At 38.6% G+C, this 19,641-nt stretch overlaps 1 protein-coding gene across 5 annotated transcripts in view; it reads left to right on the top strand.

Moving 5' to 3' along the window:
• Window positions 1-19,641, top strand: part of syt1a (synaptotagmin Ia) — a 234,654-nt gene that overhangs the window by 179,497 nt on the left and 35,516 nt on the right. For 4 of the 5 annotated variants that reach the window (XM_055006771.1, XM_055006769.1, XM_055006770.1 and 1 more), the window contains 2 exons: window positions 7,446-7,618; window positions 10,413-10,538. In XM_055006771.1, coding sequence (XP_054862746.1) covers window positions 7,446-7,618; window positions 10,413-10,538 — 299 coding nt within the window. The remainder of the gene's footprint in view (window positions 1-7,445; window positions 7,619-10,412; window positions 10,539-19,641) is intronic. The other variant, XM_055006772.1, reaches the window with a different exon arrangement.

Here is a 19,641-nt window from a genome sequence, read left to right as displayed (position 1 = left end):
GTTTTGAAAGTCATATTTCCTCTTCGGTTGGTGTATATATATATATATATATATATATATATATATATATATATATATATATATATATATATATACACCAACCGACACACCAACTCTCTCTCTCTCTCTCTCTCTCTCTCTCTCTCTCTCTCTCTCTCTCGAGAGAGAGAGAGAGAGAGAGAGAGAGAGAGAGAGTTGGTGTGTCAGTTGGTGTTATAAAACTTTTTATGGGGATAATGTCATTTTCAGATTTTTTACTTTTATTCAGAACCATGATTGTGTGTCTGATGTATTGCGTGGCGAAGTCCCAGGTGTTTTTCCAAAATTACAGACTAGTCGAGAGTCAAAATGAGTGTAATATTCCTTCTTTATTGATGCAGTTCTCAAAATAACTAGGGTTGAACATTTTAGCATGTTTTATTTAATGAACCCACATTTCCTGCTGACGTTTTGAGTGTAGATTAAGTAAAATTACAGACTTGACTATGGAGCCCAGCAGTTTTATGAATCTCAGCTGTAGAACTAAGCGTGGCAATTGGTCTGGCCGTGCAGAGCTACACATTAGACGATAGCATTTACTACCAACTTGTTAACTGAAGTGCAAGACATTTTAAAGTCTCTAGTGTGAACATGATTGCTACTTACTGTAAGGACATCGATGATTATTGCTTGGCTGCTGGTGGTGACCTCAACCCTTTTCACCTGTTCTTGTCCTTTAACTCAATCATGATTAGCTTTTAGCTTTAGCCAAGGCTGTACTTGGGTGGGTGAGACATGTATGATGCTTTACAGCGCCAAATTCACAGCACAGCATTTGTCTTTTATTTGTGTTTGGGGACCGCAGCTTGAAAGTGACCGTTTGTTACATCTGCTGACTGACAGCACAAACAGAAGAATATGTAAATGAGAGCATCTTTATCGGGAATTTGGCTTTATTAAAATACAAGGTGTTTGAGCAGAGAGCAGGAGCGAAGAAAACAGATGTAAAGTGGCTCTGTGTATTTTCTCTTCAGGCGTATTCTGCCACTGAAATCCTGCAAAGGCTGCACACTACCTTCAAAGAATTGGGTCTTCTGAAACTTTTACATTTTGCAAATAATGCTGCCATTGTCTGAAATTGTAGCACTGACTACATCTGACCGATGACTGGAGCCAAAAATGACTGACGTCATAACACAAACAAACAAACTGAGGTTGACATCATCAAGTATGCTTTGCTCTTTGCACTTAGACGTATTCCAAACTTGTGGAATTGAAATGACATATTCTGTAGTCCACTTTGGCTTTTTATTTCTGTAGTCCAAAACCGCAAACTTGTCTGTCTTTAACGTCTTTACAGCAAATCTGTAGACTCTCTTTTGACAAAACCACTTTCAAAAAGCTTCAAAAATGAAGCCAGCTGCTGAACATCGACTATATATACATTATGGGTCTGAAGGTGTCTCATTGTTTGCCACTCTGCTTTGCTGCCATGCCGTTTTTTATTACGGCGCTGAAAAGTGATTTCAGCCTTGAGGAACAGCAAACATGGATTTCATCATGCGCAACCCACCCATTAGAGAAACTCCATTTTCCATGCCATGTCGCCTGGCGGAACAAGAGATAAGTGTGGGGAGTTGAAGTGCAGTGCGCTCGCTGGCAACACTCCCTCCTGTTCTCTCTTTCACTTTCTCGCTCTATTTCTCTCTCGAGTAAAGACACTCGCACAATGTAGTTAATTAGGGAATGCTTTTATTGCTTTCTGGGACTCAGGTTCCTTTAATTAAGGAACGCTGAAGTGCCTTTCACTGGAAGTCGCACGCTTGATGAATAAGATAAGGGCCGGATTCATGCATTGATTTCCACTGTTACTGTCAAAATGGCATTCCGTCAGGCGTTCCAGTGAAATACCAGAATGACTGTATGGTCGCACAAGCTTTAGTGGTTGGAAGAGAGATTTTACAGTATATTCACTCTGTTAATCAGAGCTTTCATGTGGGGGGAGAAAATAACCATTCTAGCGTTTCATAGGAGAGGTGATTGCTTACCGCTGTGGTTTGCCAGCTTGAAAAACGGACCTGTCGCATCTCTGACACTACCATTAAAAGACTGTCTACTTACCTTACGCCATGTTTGTATTTATATGCGCAAGGTAGAAGTAGCTATTCCAATTTTGATTGTATCAGCAGCATTTGTCAAAAGACCCGTAATAGTAATCAGAACTTACATTTTCTGCAAAGTTTACCACGCAGATACTAAGCATAAAAATACAACTAATACCATTTTTATAAAACAGCACCCATTTTAAAAAGGTTTGGAATTTAAATTACCAAACAAAAACACTTAAATTTGCTTTTAACTTAAGTATAAGATGCAAATTTTTTAATGATATTCATTAAAGCTATTAATTAAGGTTGCATTATATTATAAATGGTGTCTAATTACAAAGTGACACCACAAATTTGTCTCAAAATCTCAATTTTAACGTGGAAAATATGACTTTGCTTTAATATGCAATGTTTGTCTACATGTATATAACAATGTTTACAGATTTAGCCTCTTCTTATTGATGTAAGGTATAAAGCTAACAAACAGCACCTGACCCAAAGTCTATTCTGCATATTGTACCACATTTCTAAAGGAAATGCTCCTGATTTCAGGAGGCTCTTTGTAAACGAGACCTATCCAGTATCACCTCCATTACTGCAGCGCTCCGAGGCAAGGCCAAAGCTGTAGATCCTAAAGTTATTTCAGGGCCTCACTCACTGTTTTTCCTTGGAGGAGAGTGCTTATTGATTTTGTCAACAGAGAATCGATTTTTCTCCTCGCTCTCTCTCTCTCCCTCTGGACCTCAGCAAAGGAACCACAGCTGAATGCTGGTGAGCAAAATCCCAGAGTGATAGACTGTAATATACTTTTCTGTTTTGATGGGTCTTTCTGGAGTTTTTCCCAGATAAAGTCTTCAGAGGACTGCAGTTTGACCTGGTTTATGTTTTCTGTTGGTTTAGTGGAGCAAGGCTTAATTCCTAAGATGAAACATAACATGTTTGTCATGTGGGAATTTTTTTCTCTCCAAAGAAAATTAGGAAGAGTAAATAAAGCTTTCAAAAAGAGCAGTGGCTCGGTCACCTTTCGTGTCGAGTCGAAGAACCATTAGCAAGGCCCTGCCAGAGGAGCTCAAGCAGAGGTCAGACTGAGAGGAAGTTAGCAGATATAACAGATAGAAGTAGGAGTCTGGACATTCAAGGCTTTACAACAAGCAGTGAAGTCTTTAGATCAGTTCTAAAATGCACAGACAGCGGTGAAGGACAGCAAGTCTAGGTGTAATATAGTTATTCCCTGCATTTTGTGTCAAGTGCAGTCTTGTTTTGGTCCAACTTTAAAGTGCATTGGGGTTTGGAGAAAAACTTGTTTAAGTCTGCAGAGGAAAGGAGCAACCTGATGACGGTTAGCTGTCTCAGAAAAATGACTAAACTGTAAAATATGCTCCCAAAATGGGCTCATTCGTGTGCATTCCTCTCTATTAAAATGAGGGCTGGGCTGCCAGGTGTTTGGTGTCTGCTGTGTGGAAGGAAGGAGAAGCGATTATGACTGCTGAAGGGAGAAGTCTGTTGTGAGGTCCCTCATTATTTTTCAGCCCATCTGGACTCAATGGTGTCTCTCCGGTACTTAAAACAGCCCACTTCTCCTTCCTAGCATCGTGTTTGTTCAGAGCATCCCTGAGCGTCTGCGCTGGCCACCGCTGGCTGACTGCTGATTATAGCTGAGATAGGTGTCAGTGTGTTTGCTGCTGCCTGTCACTGTGTTGTTGAGCTGAGTGTCTGACACCGTGAAGGTGACAGAGTTGACTGCTGCTTGTCCGCTTTCTGCAGTCAGCTCCATACAACATATGGCTGAGGGGAAAACAACAACTCACAATTCACATGGAACTGCACTCTGTGATTTGTCATCTTATAAGTGGTTTTTATTATTAGTGTGAAGAGAAACATTTCAGTTTCCTCAAGACAAGACCTTTGGAGTTAGAACATTTTAAAGGTATTGAATATTTCAGCTTCTTTTTTTTTTTTTTTAAACACAAGCTCCCTGGAAAATCTCCCCAGCTGTTTCCTCACACTTCTGACCTGTATCAAAATCATATACAGGGGGTCCTCGACTTACATCAGAGTCCCGTTCCTATGGATCAGTGAGTTTTGTAGTTATTTCAGCGTTGGCTACGGCCCACAGTAGCCTGTATGAGGTTCAATAAACGACCAGAGAATGAGGTAAAGTCTCACTCATTCATCACAGAGGGTCACTACTATATGTTAGAATAGAAGAGAATAGAATAGAATAGCTTTATTGTCATCATACATGGGGGTATGACGAAAATATAATTAGCTTCCGCTGGACGGTGCATTGACAACAAGCAATAAGAAATAAAATATCAACATTAAATAATAAAATCAAATGTACATATAAAACAAGACAATATTATAAATGGCAACAAATGCAAAGAAGGCCAGATATATACAATATGGGAGGTAAATGAAATTAAATAAAAATTGACTAAATAAATATGGTCAGGAAATTGCACGTAAGCAGCATATGTTGCACCGTTTTTACAACTTGGCCAATGTTTGCCGATCTTACTTACGCTTGGGAGTCATAATGAAGAGCAAGAAGTTAGTGAATGTAGCACAATCCAAGGTGGAGTACAACCGCAGAATGTAAACAAAGCTGTTGCCAACTAGTTCCACGTAACCAGTTCCACATAATGATGAAACGCTGTAGGTCGAGGACGTCGTAAGTCGAGGACCCCCTGCAATAACATTAGACAAATTAGACTTATTTTCTGTTTCTTACTAGAATCATTGTTGTATTTATGTATTCATGAGTTGTGAGTTAGACCAATTTGACGCTAAAATCTAGACCATAAAATATTACAGAATTTTTTTGTGATTTTTTGTAGATTAGACTACTCTGCTTCTAACCCCCTAAATTATTATTATTATTATTATTATTATTATTATTATTATTATTATTATTATTATTATTATTATTATTATTATTGTTATTGTTATTGTTATTATTATTATTAGGGACTACTGCTGAGGAATACTCACAAAAGTGTGATATAAATGTCAATACATTCCCATGCCTGTTAAATGTTCCAAGGCCATATCAGCCCTCCTGATTTTCATCTGTAAATTTGGCACTAAAATATTCTGTGTGCTACTTAAATTTAATTTGTTGAACCCTGCAGGAAGCCTGCTGATGTTAAGAGCTGCTCAAGAGTCACAAATCAACAGATGAATTATACTATTGTAGCTTCTTGTCTTTCCAAAGCATAATGCACAGCTTTTAATTTCATTTCTTGAAAATTGCTAAAGATAGAAACCCATATTTTTCTGTTTAGACAGTTTTAAGTTTTACCCTCACAGTCTAAATATGCAATTAAGTACTGTGCTTCTACAAAAATGGGTGTCATGTTATTGTTTTCTACAATTTGCTGGTTAAAAAGTGAAAAAGCATAAAGCTCTTCTGTTCAATTTCATTAAGTTAATGAGCCAGTGAAAAACATTTTTCTCAGCTCAGTTACAGGCTTAGTTTATGACTGTCATACATTATTTTACGCTCGAGGTCGTTGTCTGTTTTCCAGAAAAAATAATTAAAAGTGCTCTCTTGAAAGCTCAGTTCGACAGTGTTGTGATTCTGAAAGTCCATCCAATGTCCTCAATGCTCTTCCAAACATCAGAAGAGAAGAGAATTCCTATATGGTGCACAAGCAAAACACTTTAATCTGTTTGCCAAGTATCCACTGGTGAAACCACTATTCAGGTCCTTTATTTAAGTAAATGAACCAATAGAGCGATGTAAAAATATTCCATTAAATGTTAAAGTCCAGCATGAAAAGTCAAATACTGTTAAAGTACATGTACAAAATGTATCTAAAGTAGTAAAGTAAAAGTGCTGGTTTGCTACCTCTGACTGATAGATGTCACGATAGATAGATGTCTAGATGGATAGATAGATGACATTGGATCATTGGATTGAACTACTACGTATCCAGACAGTGTGGGACTTTTTCCTCAAATCTTAGATTTTTGGTGACATGTTGGATCATTTAAACATTTACTGAAACAAAACTATGTGAGATGTTTAGAGGAAATTATCACAGTTTGGTGGAGCTGTTAACATCTCATAGACATTTGAAATGTGACCCAGACTGCACATTGCTTTTAGTAAACCCTCAGAGGCCAGAATGTTTGAAAACAACTGGTTTAATCATTAACAATGTGTTCTAAAAACTTTTCTTCTCCATTTTGCAAAATCTTTACCTTAAATGCAACTAAAACTGTCAGATTGAAGTATTACAGTAGAAAGTACAGCATTTCCTTCTCACTTGTAGTGGAGTGGAAACATGGAAATACTCAAGTGAAGTACAAGTACTTCAAATTTGTTCTTTAGTACAATCCTTGACTAAATGTTCTGGATGACCTTCCAATACTGTGAACAGTAAAACTTGATTATTCTGGGTGACACAACACAAAAATTAAGTTCATCACAGCGAGCCAGAGGCTATGGATGACACTATTTTCACAGTTGGATGCACTTGGTGAAATTAATAATACACTATTTAATTAGGACTCTGTTTTTAAGGGAAACATGAGCACAATGATAATATTACTGTGTTTTCTTCCAACTTTACAGGTAAGAAAACGTTAAAGTGAAAGAAAGCTTGAGTTTAAAAGAACCTGGACACTTCCTCTATTGTTCTCTAACTTTTGTCTTCGCTCAACTCTTTGTTTGGGTTTAATTCACCCGCTGAGATTCGGCTCAGTAGCTCTGCCTTTGAGGAAAGTTTTTGTCTAAAACTGCAGCCTATCTGTGAAAAACTTCAAAGCCTAAAATCCCAACACAAAAGATTAATTTCATACTATTTCTAAAGGGAATATGGAGGCTGAAAGCGTGTGAAGGAAGGGGTGCAAAGCCCCTGTGAACCCGTTTGGTCTGACTGCATCATGGGATTGTCATGGTTGTACCTCCGTTAATGCCTCTCGAGCGCACCCTGCAAAATTACCACAGCCCTCACTGCCAGCAACTTCTGTGTTGCCGGTCATTGCCGTGAAAGTGTCAGCCGTCTGAGAATCTTTTGTTTAAATGGCAAGTGGAAAATGCCAACATCTGTTACTTCCACTAAATTGGCAGAAGCTGTTCAGTCGGCTCGTGTCCTGCCGATCATTAGGAGTCTGCCACTTCTTAATGGACCCTGGCCTGGTGTGGGTGGGCACAGATCAGCCATGCTGTCCCCACGCTCACCTTCCTGCTTTTATCTCACCTGTCAGTTGATATAATCACTACTTTCTGGAAACTTTGGTTCAAATGCTGCTTCGGTCCACTTCACTGAAATGTTGTTTTCCTCCCTGTGAGATGCAGTTTCATCTCCGCCAGACGTCTAATTCTTTCCCGTTTGTTGTTTTCCGCAGTGCCATCATGGGCCATCGTCTCGATCGCCTTCGTGGCCATCGTCCTGGTGTTAGCTTGCTGCTTCTGCATCTGCAAAAAGTGGATATTCAAGAAGAAAAACAAAAAGAAGGGCAAAGACAAGGGCAAAAATGCCATTAACATGAAGGACGTCAAAGATGGAGCCAAAACCGAGGTAAAGACTATTGTTGTTTAAATTTCACATAAAGTAACTTCCCTGCATGCTAATTTAACAACACACTTATTGCCTAAACATTTTGCTTATCCTGTTTGCATGACAATTTGAAATACTTTGTCCAAAAATATGTCTTAAACATATCCAATAATGTTTTTATGTTTCTTGCTATGCTCGACATACTATTTGTTTTGATAATTTTAAAATGTTCTAATTTTCTACTCAATGGCTGCTACTGAACTGTATGTATTTTGTATGTATAATGTATTTACTGCTGCCAAAGAGATACATACAGTATTACGCGCTATGATATTTCACCATTTAATTTAAAAAAAAAAAAGAATTCAGTCTAATTACAGGAGAGTTAATGGAAGTCATTTAGATGACTTCAGATTTAAGAGAGAGACTGTTTGAATCTCTCTTTATTTCTCCTGCTAATCGTTCCTGTGAGTGTTTCTTTTTGTCATATGAGGACCTGCTCACTCGTTGAAGAGTGTGAGTAATGGTTGCTGTGTAATGAAGTGGTATCCACCCAGAGAAATGACATCACCAAGCCAAAAAACAAACGGGGAGGAACTGAAATAGAGTCCTTCGACAGTGCAGAAGGAATCTGTGACACGCTGACACTGGAAAATGGAGTTAGCACACTAATTGCCCCAGCAGAGCATCATTACACTACCGCCCTTCCTTGATTCGTGTACAAAGTGTGTTTAATTTGCAGCGACGCCTCTGCTACCAGAGGTGGATCAGAATCACAGACAGAAACCAGTGACAGTGTTTTCATAGCTCATTTGACTCACTTACTGCACAAGAAAGCAATAATTATGACCTAAATGTTAAAGACTCTTTTATTTTCTTATACAACAGTGACCGGCAGAACATTTTATTACCCAGCAAGGTCATTCAAACACCTGCAGTACAGTACATCACTCAGCTTGTTAGTGGATGTGAATTTTCATTAATTCACCCAGGTGTTGTCCTCAAATAGCCATTAATCAAAATAAAAGACATCGGTTATCGGTCACCCTAATGACTAATCTCTGCGATCGGTGAATCTGCCACTTCCGAGGCGAGCGGTCATTTCTCCTGGTGTGCCCAGACTCTGGTGTGTTAACTCCTGTGTGTGGTTGTTTTAATTTGTGTTTCTTCCTTCTATGTCCTCCTTATCTGTGTTGTGTCTGATGACTGTTCGGGATGGTCACTGGCGGTAGGTTCCTAATTGCTGTTGGATCTTCTTAAGCCTGCTGCTCTGACGTTTTTTTATAGCCTCTTGACAACAACTACTACTCCCATAGAACCAAATATATGTAACTATGCATACAGTACATGTATATCTACTGTATATATGTGTGTACAACCTGCATATGCACATATATATGTATGAAAGAAACACTGGGTGCGCATTGACGAGGTTGAACCACGCTGATTTCCGTGCCAAGCTAAAGTCTCCCGCCTTTTGAATCTTTAATTTCCATTTCAAACGAGTGGCGGCGAGCGAACGTAGAATGATTGAGAGGCTCTTCAAGTAAATGCTCTTTTGAAGCTGCTGATGAAAAGGAAGCTTTTGGAGTACAGTAGCATTTGCATTCACCCGTGTCAATCCAGGTGAAACCGATCGTACCTTTTTCCTGGAGCACAGCTGCAAACAAGTTGGATTAATCTCATAAAGTCATAAAAAGAGAGATTTTATTTCCTCAATCATTTTACCTGCTCTAATTTTCAAAAGCAAAAAAAAGAAATTGCTCACAAAAGGCGGAGGCCAAGTGGCTCAGCGGCAAATTTTGAACCAATCAGTGTTGTTCAGCCTTTTGCTTTCACATGAGCAACTTGACCAACTAATAGGAGCGGACCCCGATGTACATTACGACCCCTTGTACCAACACCTCCCCCATCCACCGCTGGCATGATGCTTCTAGCTACCATCGGCGTAGGGGGATAACATCACAGCTTTAGGGTTATGATGACAATGCCACTGTATGTCTGAGGGTGGAAGCAGACCTGAGAATGGGGGAAATCACACGAGAGCACCGTTTTGTACGACAGAGAATGCTCTGCATGCCTAACGAAAGAGACTTCTTGGAAGGCGACTTTTGGTGCTGAATGAATGAACCTTGAGAACTAGCCTTTTGCCTCTTCAATCGCATGTTGTTCTTATAACGAAAGCCCTTCACTTGCCCCACCTCCCCGTCCCCTCCCCCCCACCAGTGCCACCACCTGCTACCCCTCACCTCAGTGCCAGGCTAGCGAAAGGGCAACTTCACTTCTCACTCTCTGCCACCTCAGACACTTCCCGGTTGATATGTGTTTTTTGCCAGAGATTTGATCTGCCTGAAATAACATCAAGGGAATTGTCTTACTGTGATCTTTTCCGGATACATCTCTCTCTCTCTCTCTCTCTCTCTCTCTCTCCCTCTCTCTCCTTCTTTCTGTCCTCTCTCTACCTTCCCCCCTACTTCTTCCTCTTAGTGCCTGCCCATTGCTCTCATTTCTGGCGCCATCATTTGATCTTTCCTCCCTTTAGACAGAAACTCCCTGACATTGATAGAAAAGCACCATCAGGGGACCAGGCCCGGGGCTTTAGTGCATCAACAGAGCATGTCCTGGTGTTAACTGCTATGGTGTTTTAGTGCTTGCTTCCCCCCCTCCCCGTTTTCCCCCCTTTTTACACCGTAAAACAAGTGGGAGCTTTTACAGGAGTAGGTCCGCTGGCAGGACCTGGGCGGGGAACGGCTGGCTGGTTGCTAGCACCAGCGACAAACAGGCGACACTGACTCTTGGTGGGTGTCTCCTTCAGGCCTTGAAGGATGAGGAGGATGCGGAGACAGGGCTGACTGAAACGGAGAAAGAGGCCGAGCCCAAGGAGGACCAGAAACTGGGCAAATTACAGTACTCCCTGGATTACAATTTCACGGAGAATACGGTAAGGATCAGTACTCCAAATCTCTCTCAGTGTGTGTCGTTGTTGCAAAAAAGGTCCTCCCCCCCCGTAAGTATGGTCACACCCAGCTCCTGAGGTCCATCTCTCCAGAGATTAAACAGGACCCAAGCCAGGTTTTGCACAACATACTGGTTTTGTTGCATCACCGCCACCATAAGCACAGTTTGGTCGTTGAAGCTTGAGAACAATCTCACAGGGATATATCATGGTGGTGGAGTTTGTGCATTCGCCGCTGAGCCTTGTAAAAGATACAGTACACTATTGGGATTTAGTTTGCTTCTGTTTGTTTCTTTCTTTCTACTTGATTGAATACAGCCCCTGCAGATATCCATCTGCTTTATGTCTTTCCAGCGACTGAGTTTTAAAAAGCAGAATGAGGAACCATGTCAACTTCCCGGCGCCAGATGTTGCGTGACAGATAATAGACGTGGTGCATGAACACACTGTCCCTCTCTGGGCTAGCTAACTCCTCGCTATAAACACAACTGACAGCTTCGATTAGACAATAACACCCACTGCTCCTGTACAGCCTGAAAAAGGTGCATCTCCCTCATTAGAAAAATTTAACAAAAATGCCTTCTCACACATTGTGTCCGTTTTGCTTTATTTTATTTTTATTTATTTTATTTATTTGTATGGGACAGTGCATATTAATGAACATACAATCTCATAATAGTTTACACAAGGTTGCAGTAAATTTGCCGGATTTAGCACTAGGCTAATCTCCATCCGTTGTCCCACACATAAAATAAAAAACTAACAAATACAAAGTTTCAGACGTACAAAAAAAACAATATAGTAAAACCAAGACAACAACAATTGATAGTGACTGGGTTAAACCTACCCTAAAGTGCTACTATTTTAGAAAAGTGCATTCTAGGCAGAGTCTGTCATAAAGTACATATAGTTAAACAGCCTGTTTTTAAAATATCTGATTTTAAAGTGCCTCAATTCCTCAATGCTTGATTGTCAATCATCCATGTCTTCTACTGTCTCTTAAAACTGACAAAAGTGGAGCTTTCTCTGATAGCTGTAGGTAAAGTATTCCAGTTTGTACAACCTTTAATAGATAAGGCATTCTGTATAAAGGAGGACTTTCTAAATTTTACTTCACAATCACCCCTGGTGGCTGACCTTGTACAACCAATACCATTCTTCTTTTTAATAAAATCCCCCAGGGGCAGTGGGGGCGTCCCATTCACAGACTTATAAATTAAACAAGCACTTTTAAATGATTTGAAACTCTCAAATAATCTGGTCAGTAGTCAATAGTGTTTAGCGTGTGAAATTTTCATCAGTTCCCAGATTTCAGAGTCAATAGTGGAGCTAATAAAATTACAAAGTGCAGACACCATTAGTGTTCAGTCAAGCAGACCAATATTTCTTTCAGAGAAGAAGTCATTTCATAAGAACGGATATTAACTGGACAATATTCCATCTCCCAGAGTTGATCTGTCATGTAGTGGGAGGTGGTGACAGGTCTCTATGAGGTTCCTGATTACACAGGTAATAAGCTCCACCGTGGAGCTAAAGTGTAATGAATGGATGACAGTTTTCACATCTTGACAGTGACCTGAGAGAAGCCGGGCTCAGTTCACTGCCTCCCAAGTTAAAGAAGCTCACAGCAGACAGACCTAAAAACTCAGGGAGGCAGCCGCTCATCTGACCCACTTTCAGCTCAGTGACAGTCGCTGTCCAGAGGCCCGGCGGCCTTCAGGAAATGTTTTTTATTTAGACTTAGCTTTCAGGTCCGTGCAGTCAACATGAGAACTGCTCAAGGATTACTGGCACCGGGGAAATTTCCATTAATACTGAATAGACGCCTGCTCTCACAGAGGAGGACATGGAGTGTCTAGTCCTGGGATAGTTTGCAGTTAGAGATTATGTTGAAGCATGAAGATGGTATCATTCAGTGTTTGCCTTGCCTTGATGAACAGAAATTTTGTTTTTCGAACAAAACAATCCCATTTCGTCCTCCGCGCAATTTCACAACTGGAAGAACCAGCCCAATATCCCTAGAAATCACGTTCGCAGCAAAGCCGGATTAGACTTGAAATGAACTACTCAATTTGTTGCCAGACCACACGGAAAAGGCAAAAGTGTTTGCTTTTCCAAAAGGATTCATCTGCTGTCACGGAGAGAGCCGGAAATCCTTTAAATAGGAGCAACGGCTCACACCTTTAGACCTTGAAGGAATTTGTGGTGTTGCACTCATTTGTACACATCTGAGGTGGCAGAAGCTGCTGTGTAAAGAATGAAAAGGAAAGCTCATGAGAGAATTTGAAACCCTGCACACCATCCACATACTTTGCTACTTCCCTCTACTGAGCCAGTTGCTGCATGACTTGAGTGTAATTGCTGGATATGGACAAATAGCAGCTCCGCCATGGAAAAGACGAAAAATAAGCCGTCATGTGGCCTCTATGTATGGAAGTCTGGGTGATAGATGAGCATATAGCATGTTAAAGTCTGTTTAAATTGCAGTTTGCTCTCCACAAATACTGAATGTCATTTTTTAAAAGCAGTATCTTTATAAGCAGGAGTTTTAGTTGCTTACATATAACTGTACCTCAATGATTATATCTTGTATCCATAAACTTTCTCCAACTTAACCCTAAGTCCCAAATATAGAAAAAAAATTAGCCAAAAAAACAAAAAATTAAAAAATCAGCCCAAATATAGAAAAAAAATGCAAAAAAACTAAAAAAAATTGAAATAACAATAATAACGATAATATATGAATCCAAATATAGAAGAAAATGTGCAAAAAAGGAGGAAAAAATATATATCTAAAACAAATATAAAAAATTTAATAAACTAAAACAAAAATATATATATATATATATATATTTTTTTTTTTTTTTTTTTAAATAGAACTGATGTATTTCTGCAACAGTGGGTTTTACAGGATTAAAGATGATTAGTTTGTAATTGCACTTATCAAAAAGGTTGACACTGAATGTTATATGCAGGGTTTTGCATGATGATCCAAAGCCGAGCTTCTATGTGGCAACAGGGTTGTAAAAAAGCAACAATATTCACGTCGAATTCAGCCCAGGAATTGGATCAGAATCAGAGCTTTGGATAAGATATGCCAAACCATGCACAGCAATTCTTTTTCATTTTAGAAACAAACATTTTATTTCAGTGTCAGAAATAAACTCTATGCATACTTAAATGCCTGAAAATGCATACCACATGACTATTCACACACAATAAACATCTACATTCACAAGGGTATATGTGACATAAATTTCGTCATCCAGTGCAAGTGATCTGACTTCACATGTGCAGGGAAAACAAACGGTGCCTAAATTACATGCTTGTGTAGAGGAGGTGTACGAGGAGACTCTTGGCCGTCCACGCTGTTGTAATTTATCATTTTAAAAGTGTTGTAATTCAATAAGCTTTAAATCGATGATCCCCAGACACAGTAGGAAGTCCTAATTTCTCCAGAAATCCTGTGCTATGTCCACCCACACCTCAGGAACAATCACAGAAACACGGTGCTACACTTCTCTCTTTTTTTTTGTACTAAAAATGAGGAGAAACGCAGTCTTCTTGGCCTATCTTGGCCTGCTCACATTTACACAAAAAACATGAACTGACCTTCAGTTGTAGAAACTGCAATGACGAAAAGTAAGACCAAGGTCTACAACGGCTGTAATTTGGTATTTATGCTGCTATAACCCTTGGTAGTCAAGGCTGATGTTATTTTTCTCTTCTGTAAGAAAGAAACACATCACATAATAAGAGGCAGGGAACAATGTGTATTAACAAAACCAATCAGAAAGCGAACATGGATGGATGCCTGTGTCATCTTTTTAGACCAAAATGCAGCCCTGGAGTTTTCAAACTAAAAGAGAGTGAGCAGCTTTTCCAAAAGTTTCATTTGTCGGGGTCTTAAAACTCCAGAACAGTGCGGACTCTGGCAATAACACAGCAGATGTTATGCATTTTAAAATGAAAACTTGTTAGTATGGATGCAGCCTCTGCGCACTGGATCATGAATAAAGCTATTACCATGTTTATGAACTCCACATGACCTCTTTCAGTAGAGGTGCTTGCCTCTGGGAATGAGGTGATTTTCAAAAAAATGCGAACACCTTTTGCTAACAAAAAAAAGCCACCAGTACGCTTCGCAGACGTGCAGCGTTCATACTAATTTGTCTCAAATATTAGAAAATATGGTCCTCCTTTAAGATCCCGCTGTCAGCGCTGCTGACTAATTAATTGCCTGCGTATCAAAAGAGACTTGTGTCCCATGATGGCATAAAACTCTGTCAGTAAATGTTCCACCCCGCCAAGAAGAGGAGGGAAACACCAGCGTGTCTGTGTGCAAAATACTGAGACAACGAGATCAGGCGGAGTGGGAAAAGACTCGCAGATTAATGTCAGGTCCTTGTGGCGAACAGTCCCAGCTTTGTTTCTGTCTGTTAACCACCACAAATGGCCGCTGCCGCTGGTGTTGATGACAGTGGGTTTATACACTAATGAGACGAAAGGTTTTGTAAAAGATCCAAATCATTCAGGGAGCGGCGACGTGGCTACTTCAGGCAAACACACAGCAAATGAACCACAAAGAGCCCTCTCAGCGCAGCAGGAAGAGGATTATAATGTCATTCCTACTTTCAACATCATTACCATATTCATTGCTCTTTTCCTGCAGGTCAAGAGCAGGCGTATGGCTTTGTGTCCAGTCAGAATATGTGAATTTTCAACCGTTAATTAAGAAGGGATGAATTTAAAAACATTCCGAATATTTTTTTTTTTTTTTTTTTTTAATTTTTATTATTTATTTCAGGATCCCCCCCCCCCCAGTTCAGACAGTTCATCTCCAAACTAACACTCTGTCTCTGCAGTAAATATTAGTCAGGAGGAGAACTGTGAGGCAGGAATTGGGCTCGACAGATATGGATTTTTTGAGGCCGATTTTTAGCAGAAAAAAATTCTGATAACCGATTAATTGGCCAATTAATTTTAAAAATATATAATGAATAAAATATCTTCTTTTTTGGTCCCTTAACACTTATAACAACAAAAATATGAATTACAGGCAGAACATTTTACTGTTTTACAATACTTTGTCCTTTAGTATTTGTTTAACTTTACAACAGAGAGGAATTTTCAAGTACAAAAACATGCAACAAAGCATTAAACCTCTGGGAAATGATATAACCTTAAAGGAAAAAAGTCAATCTATAAATGAGTTAAGAAATACATCTGGTCTTGTACTTCTAGTTGCTCTAGATTAGAGGTAGGTTATAGTACAGGCAAAGTTACTGTGAAACATTCTTTCTGTAGCCCTCTGATGCCCTACAACGATAAATCACATTTTCTCTACTCCATTATTTCTTTGCCATGAAGTCAGGACTCATTTGAGCCAAAATAAAAACCAGAGACGCCTTTCTCAGATGTAAAACATGTCATCTTTGACAGCATTTTAAATCTATAATGGTCACAAACAGTCTGACACTAGTGTTCCTCCATAACAGCACAGTGAGTTGCTGTTCCAACCTGGGTCACGTTCTAGTATTTTCTGACAAAGTCTTGCTGAAGACAGACAGTAATGTTAATTATTTTAATCATCAAACCCCTCTGTGTTCACATCACTCCTCCTTAACCCTCATATCGTCCTGCGGGTCAAACTGACCCGTTTTAAAGTTTGAAAACATGGAAAAACATATATTTTTACAGTAAAACTTCTGATGTCCACATTTTCAAAATTTTTGGGAAATCCTTGAACATTTTTTGGTGGAAAAAAATGTTTAAAAAAATGTTTCTTTAAGAACATTCACAAAAAAAATCAACCAAAATCCATCGAAATTCACTGGATTTTGGTTGATTTTTATGTGACTGTTCTTAAAGAAAATATTAGAAGTTTTTACTGATAAATATGGAATTACTTTAGATATTTTTAGGATTTTTTTGCAAGATTTTTACTCATTTTTTGGAAAATATTTACAAGAATTTTCTTGTCAAATTTTGGGGATTTATTCATTTATTTTTTTGTAAAATTTTTAAGGGAAACTTGTAAGGAATTATTGGAATTTTCTTCCTGAAGGTTTTGCAAATTTTCAGAAATTTGGGGAATTCTTTTTTTGAATTTTTTGATTTCTTTTCAGACAAGGAAACAATGTTTTTTGGTGCCTGTAAATGAGGACAACAGGAGGGTTAAATGAGCCTCAACACGCAGCTGATGGAGTGATGAACGCTCGGTCTGGACTCTAATATTTTGTACACTTACATTATTTCTGCAGTTACTTACTGGCTTTTAAGCTGTTAGCATACGCTATGCTAGGTTAGCATAACTACAGTGATGTGAGGACTGAGGATTGAATGGAGCCAGAGCTACATGTATTGGACTAACAGAGCAAGGACATCATTCAACAGCATTTACTGTTTTATGAGAAATTTAAGAATATATCGACGTTTAATTGACAAAACTCCACCTAATGATGATTATTTTGAAAAGGGCTGTAATCGACCGGTTTAATCAGCCGGCCAGTAAATCGGTCAGGCCCTAGCCAGGAAGTCCAATCTTTGTTGTGTTCTTTGAAAGTGTGTGTGCATGTGTGTGGAGTCACATTAGAGCCATGATGTGCTGGGACAAAGCCCTCCAAGACGAGCTGCCAACGGCTGAATCACCATCCTGCACCCATCCTGGTCAGCGTGTTGCTTGTTGGGCTGAAGAGCAGCACACAAATAAAAGGAGGGTTAATACCAGCAGATCCGAGTTAAACAGAAAAACCCACACAGATGTGCAAACACACACACACACAGCCGCTGTTGTTTCTGTTTTTTACTCTCAAAGATGTGATGCTTTGACAGGTGTTTACAGCTTTAAATCTAATTATGCAGAAACAAATAGAAAAAGCTATGTGGATCAGTGATTAATTACTGAAGTCAGCCTCTCAGTGTGAATATTCCTGCTCTTTCTTTTAATCATTGTGAATATGTATCGTGTTTGGGATTTAGTAAGCATTATTTTGAAAGACAAAATGAAGAAGCAAAAGCACGATCTTTTGTTTAATTGATAATTGTTTTAATCAATCAGGCAGTATTTGTGTAGCACTTTTCATTCAAATGAACACAACGTGCTTCACTGAACAAAAACAATGCCCTACAAAAACATTATGTTCTAAATGAACAACTCAGGAAACACCATCGTGAATAACCAGAAGCAGAGTCAGTCAAAATTCATAAAAGCAAAATAAGTTAAAAAGAAATAGTTTGATCAATTCATTCATTAGTTTAATCCAGGGGTGTCAAAAATGTGGCCCACGGGCCAAAAGTGGCCCACCAGATGGTCCAATTTGGCCCACTGTCTTGTTTCCATTGTTTTTTTTGTCTCGCTTGTGTTTTTTGTCCTTTTTTGTCATCTTGTGTTTTGCTTTATTTGTTGTTTTGAGGATTGTTTTTTGTTGTTTTGTGTTTTTCTTTGTCCCACTTGTGTTTGTCTGTTTTTTTGTTGTTTTGTTTCTTGCTTTTGTCATTTTTTGTCTCATTTGTGTCATTTATGGAATTTTTTGTCATGTTTTTGTCATTTGTCCCTTTTTTGCTGCTGTGTAACTTTTTTGTCAAATTATTTGTCTTTTTTTGTTTTGTGTCGTTTGTCCTATTTTTTTGTCATTTTGTTTCTCGTTTTTTTCATTTTATATCTAATTTTTTCTAATATTTTGTCTTGTTTTTGTTTTTTGTGTTTTTCTTTCTGACCTTTGTCATTTTGATCATATGGTAACATACTATATCATTCAGTTCCAGATACCTGTGAATAAATGTTTTCTTTGTAGACACTCTGATCTCTAAGTCATAATGTGTTAATGATAAACTGAGACATCATGTTGTTGAAATTGAATTTATTTTTCTTAAGAAATTTCAGGTTGGTTGTAATGTTTTGTAAAAAGATAATTCCTTAAATGTGAACATTTTTGCACTAAAAGGAAATATTAGGAGTTGTGTTTATTTATAGGTTATTATGCTGTGATTTTACTGGTCTGGTCCACTTGAGACCAAATTGGGCTGAATGTGGAACCTGAACTAAGATGAGTTTGACACCCCTGATTTAATCAAATCTAGCAAAAGCCACACTAGAAATGAGGGTCTTGTGTAAAAATATCAACGCTGCCCTCAGATCCTTTGGTCATAATAATAGAAGGCTGCTTCATGGTGGGTTTTTGTTCTGACTTTTGTTTTTAATTAAAAGGCCACTACCAGATGAACCGAAGCTTCTCGGGGGCTCATAGGATGAAAGCAAATCCAATAACTAGGTAGGACCAAGACCGTTAAGAGCTTTATAAACCAATGAAAGGGTCTTAAATGAGTTCCCTTTTGTCGTAATATGTTGACTATTAATTGTAGCTCTGTGTACAGTGCTTCACGACTTTATTAGAATCTTTTTTTTTTTTTTTTTTTTTACCTTGTTAGCATGTCCGTAAGGTGTTTTTTGTATGCTGAAAGATATGTCATTGGTGAAATAAGCAGTCAACACTATGATTATAACTGTACCAGAGGAGAGGACTTCACACAGCTGTACAGTCTAGAGCGAGGGTGTCAATCTCATTTTAATTCAGGTTCCACATTTAGCCCAATCTGATCTCCAGTGGGCCAGACCAGTAAAATCACAGCATAATAACCTATAAATAACCACAATTCCACATTTTTCCCTTTGTTGCAGTGCAAAAAAGCTCACATTTAAGGAACTATCTTTTTACAAAACATCATGAACAAACTGAAGTTTCTTAACAAAAACAAATTCAATTTCAACAACATTATGCCTCAGGTTATCATTTACACATTACAACTTACAGATTACAGTAAATGTTTACAAAGGAACAAAACATTTATTCAGGTATCTACATAGTATTTTACGACTAAAGTCAGACAAAAAAACAACAGAAACAAGACAAAATATTATAAAAAAAAGAGACGAAACAGCAAAAACAAACAAAATGACAAAAAAATGTGACAACACGAAACAAAAAAGTGACAAGAAATCTGACAAAAAAGTTACAAAGTGACAAAAAAATTTGACAAACTACAAAAACAAGAGACAACAAAATAACAAAAAATAGACTGACAACAT

Source organism: Amphiprion ocellaris, chromosome 21, assembly GCF_022539595.1.
Source record: "Amphiprion ocellaris isolate individual 3 ecotype Okinawa chromosome 21, ASM2253959v1, whole genome shotgun sequence".
NCBI lineage: Eukaryota > Metazoa > Chordata > Actinopteri > Pomacentridae > Amphiprion > Amphiprion ocellaris.
This window is presented reverse-complemented; position numbering and strand designations above follow the sequence as displayed.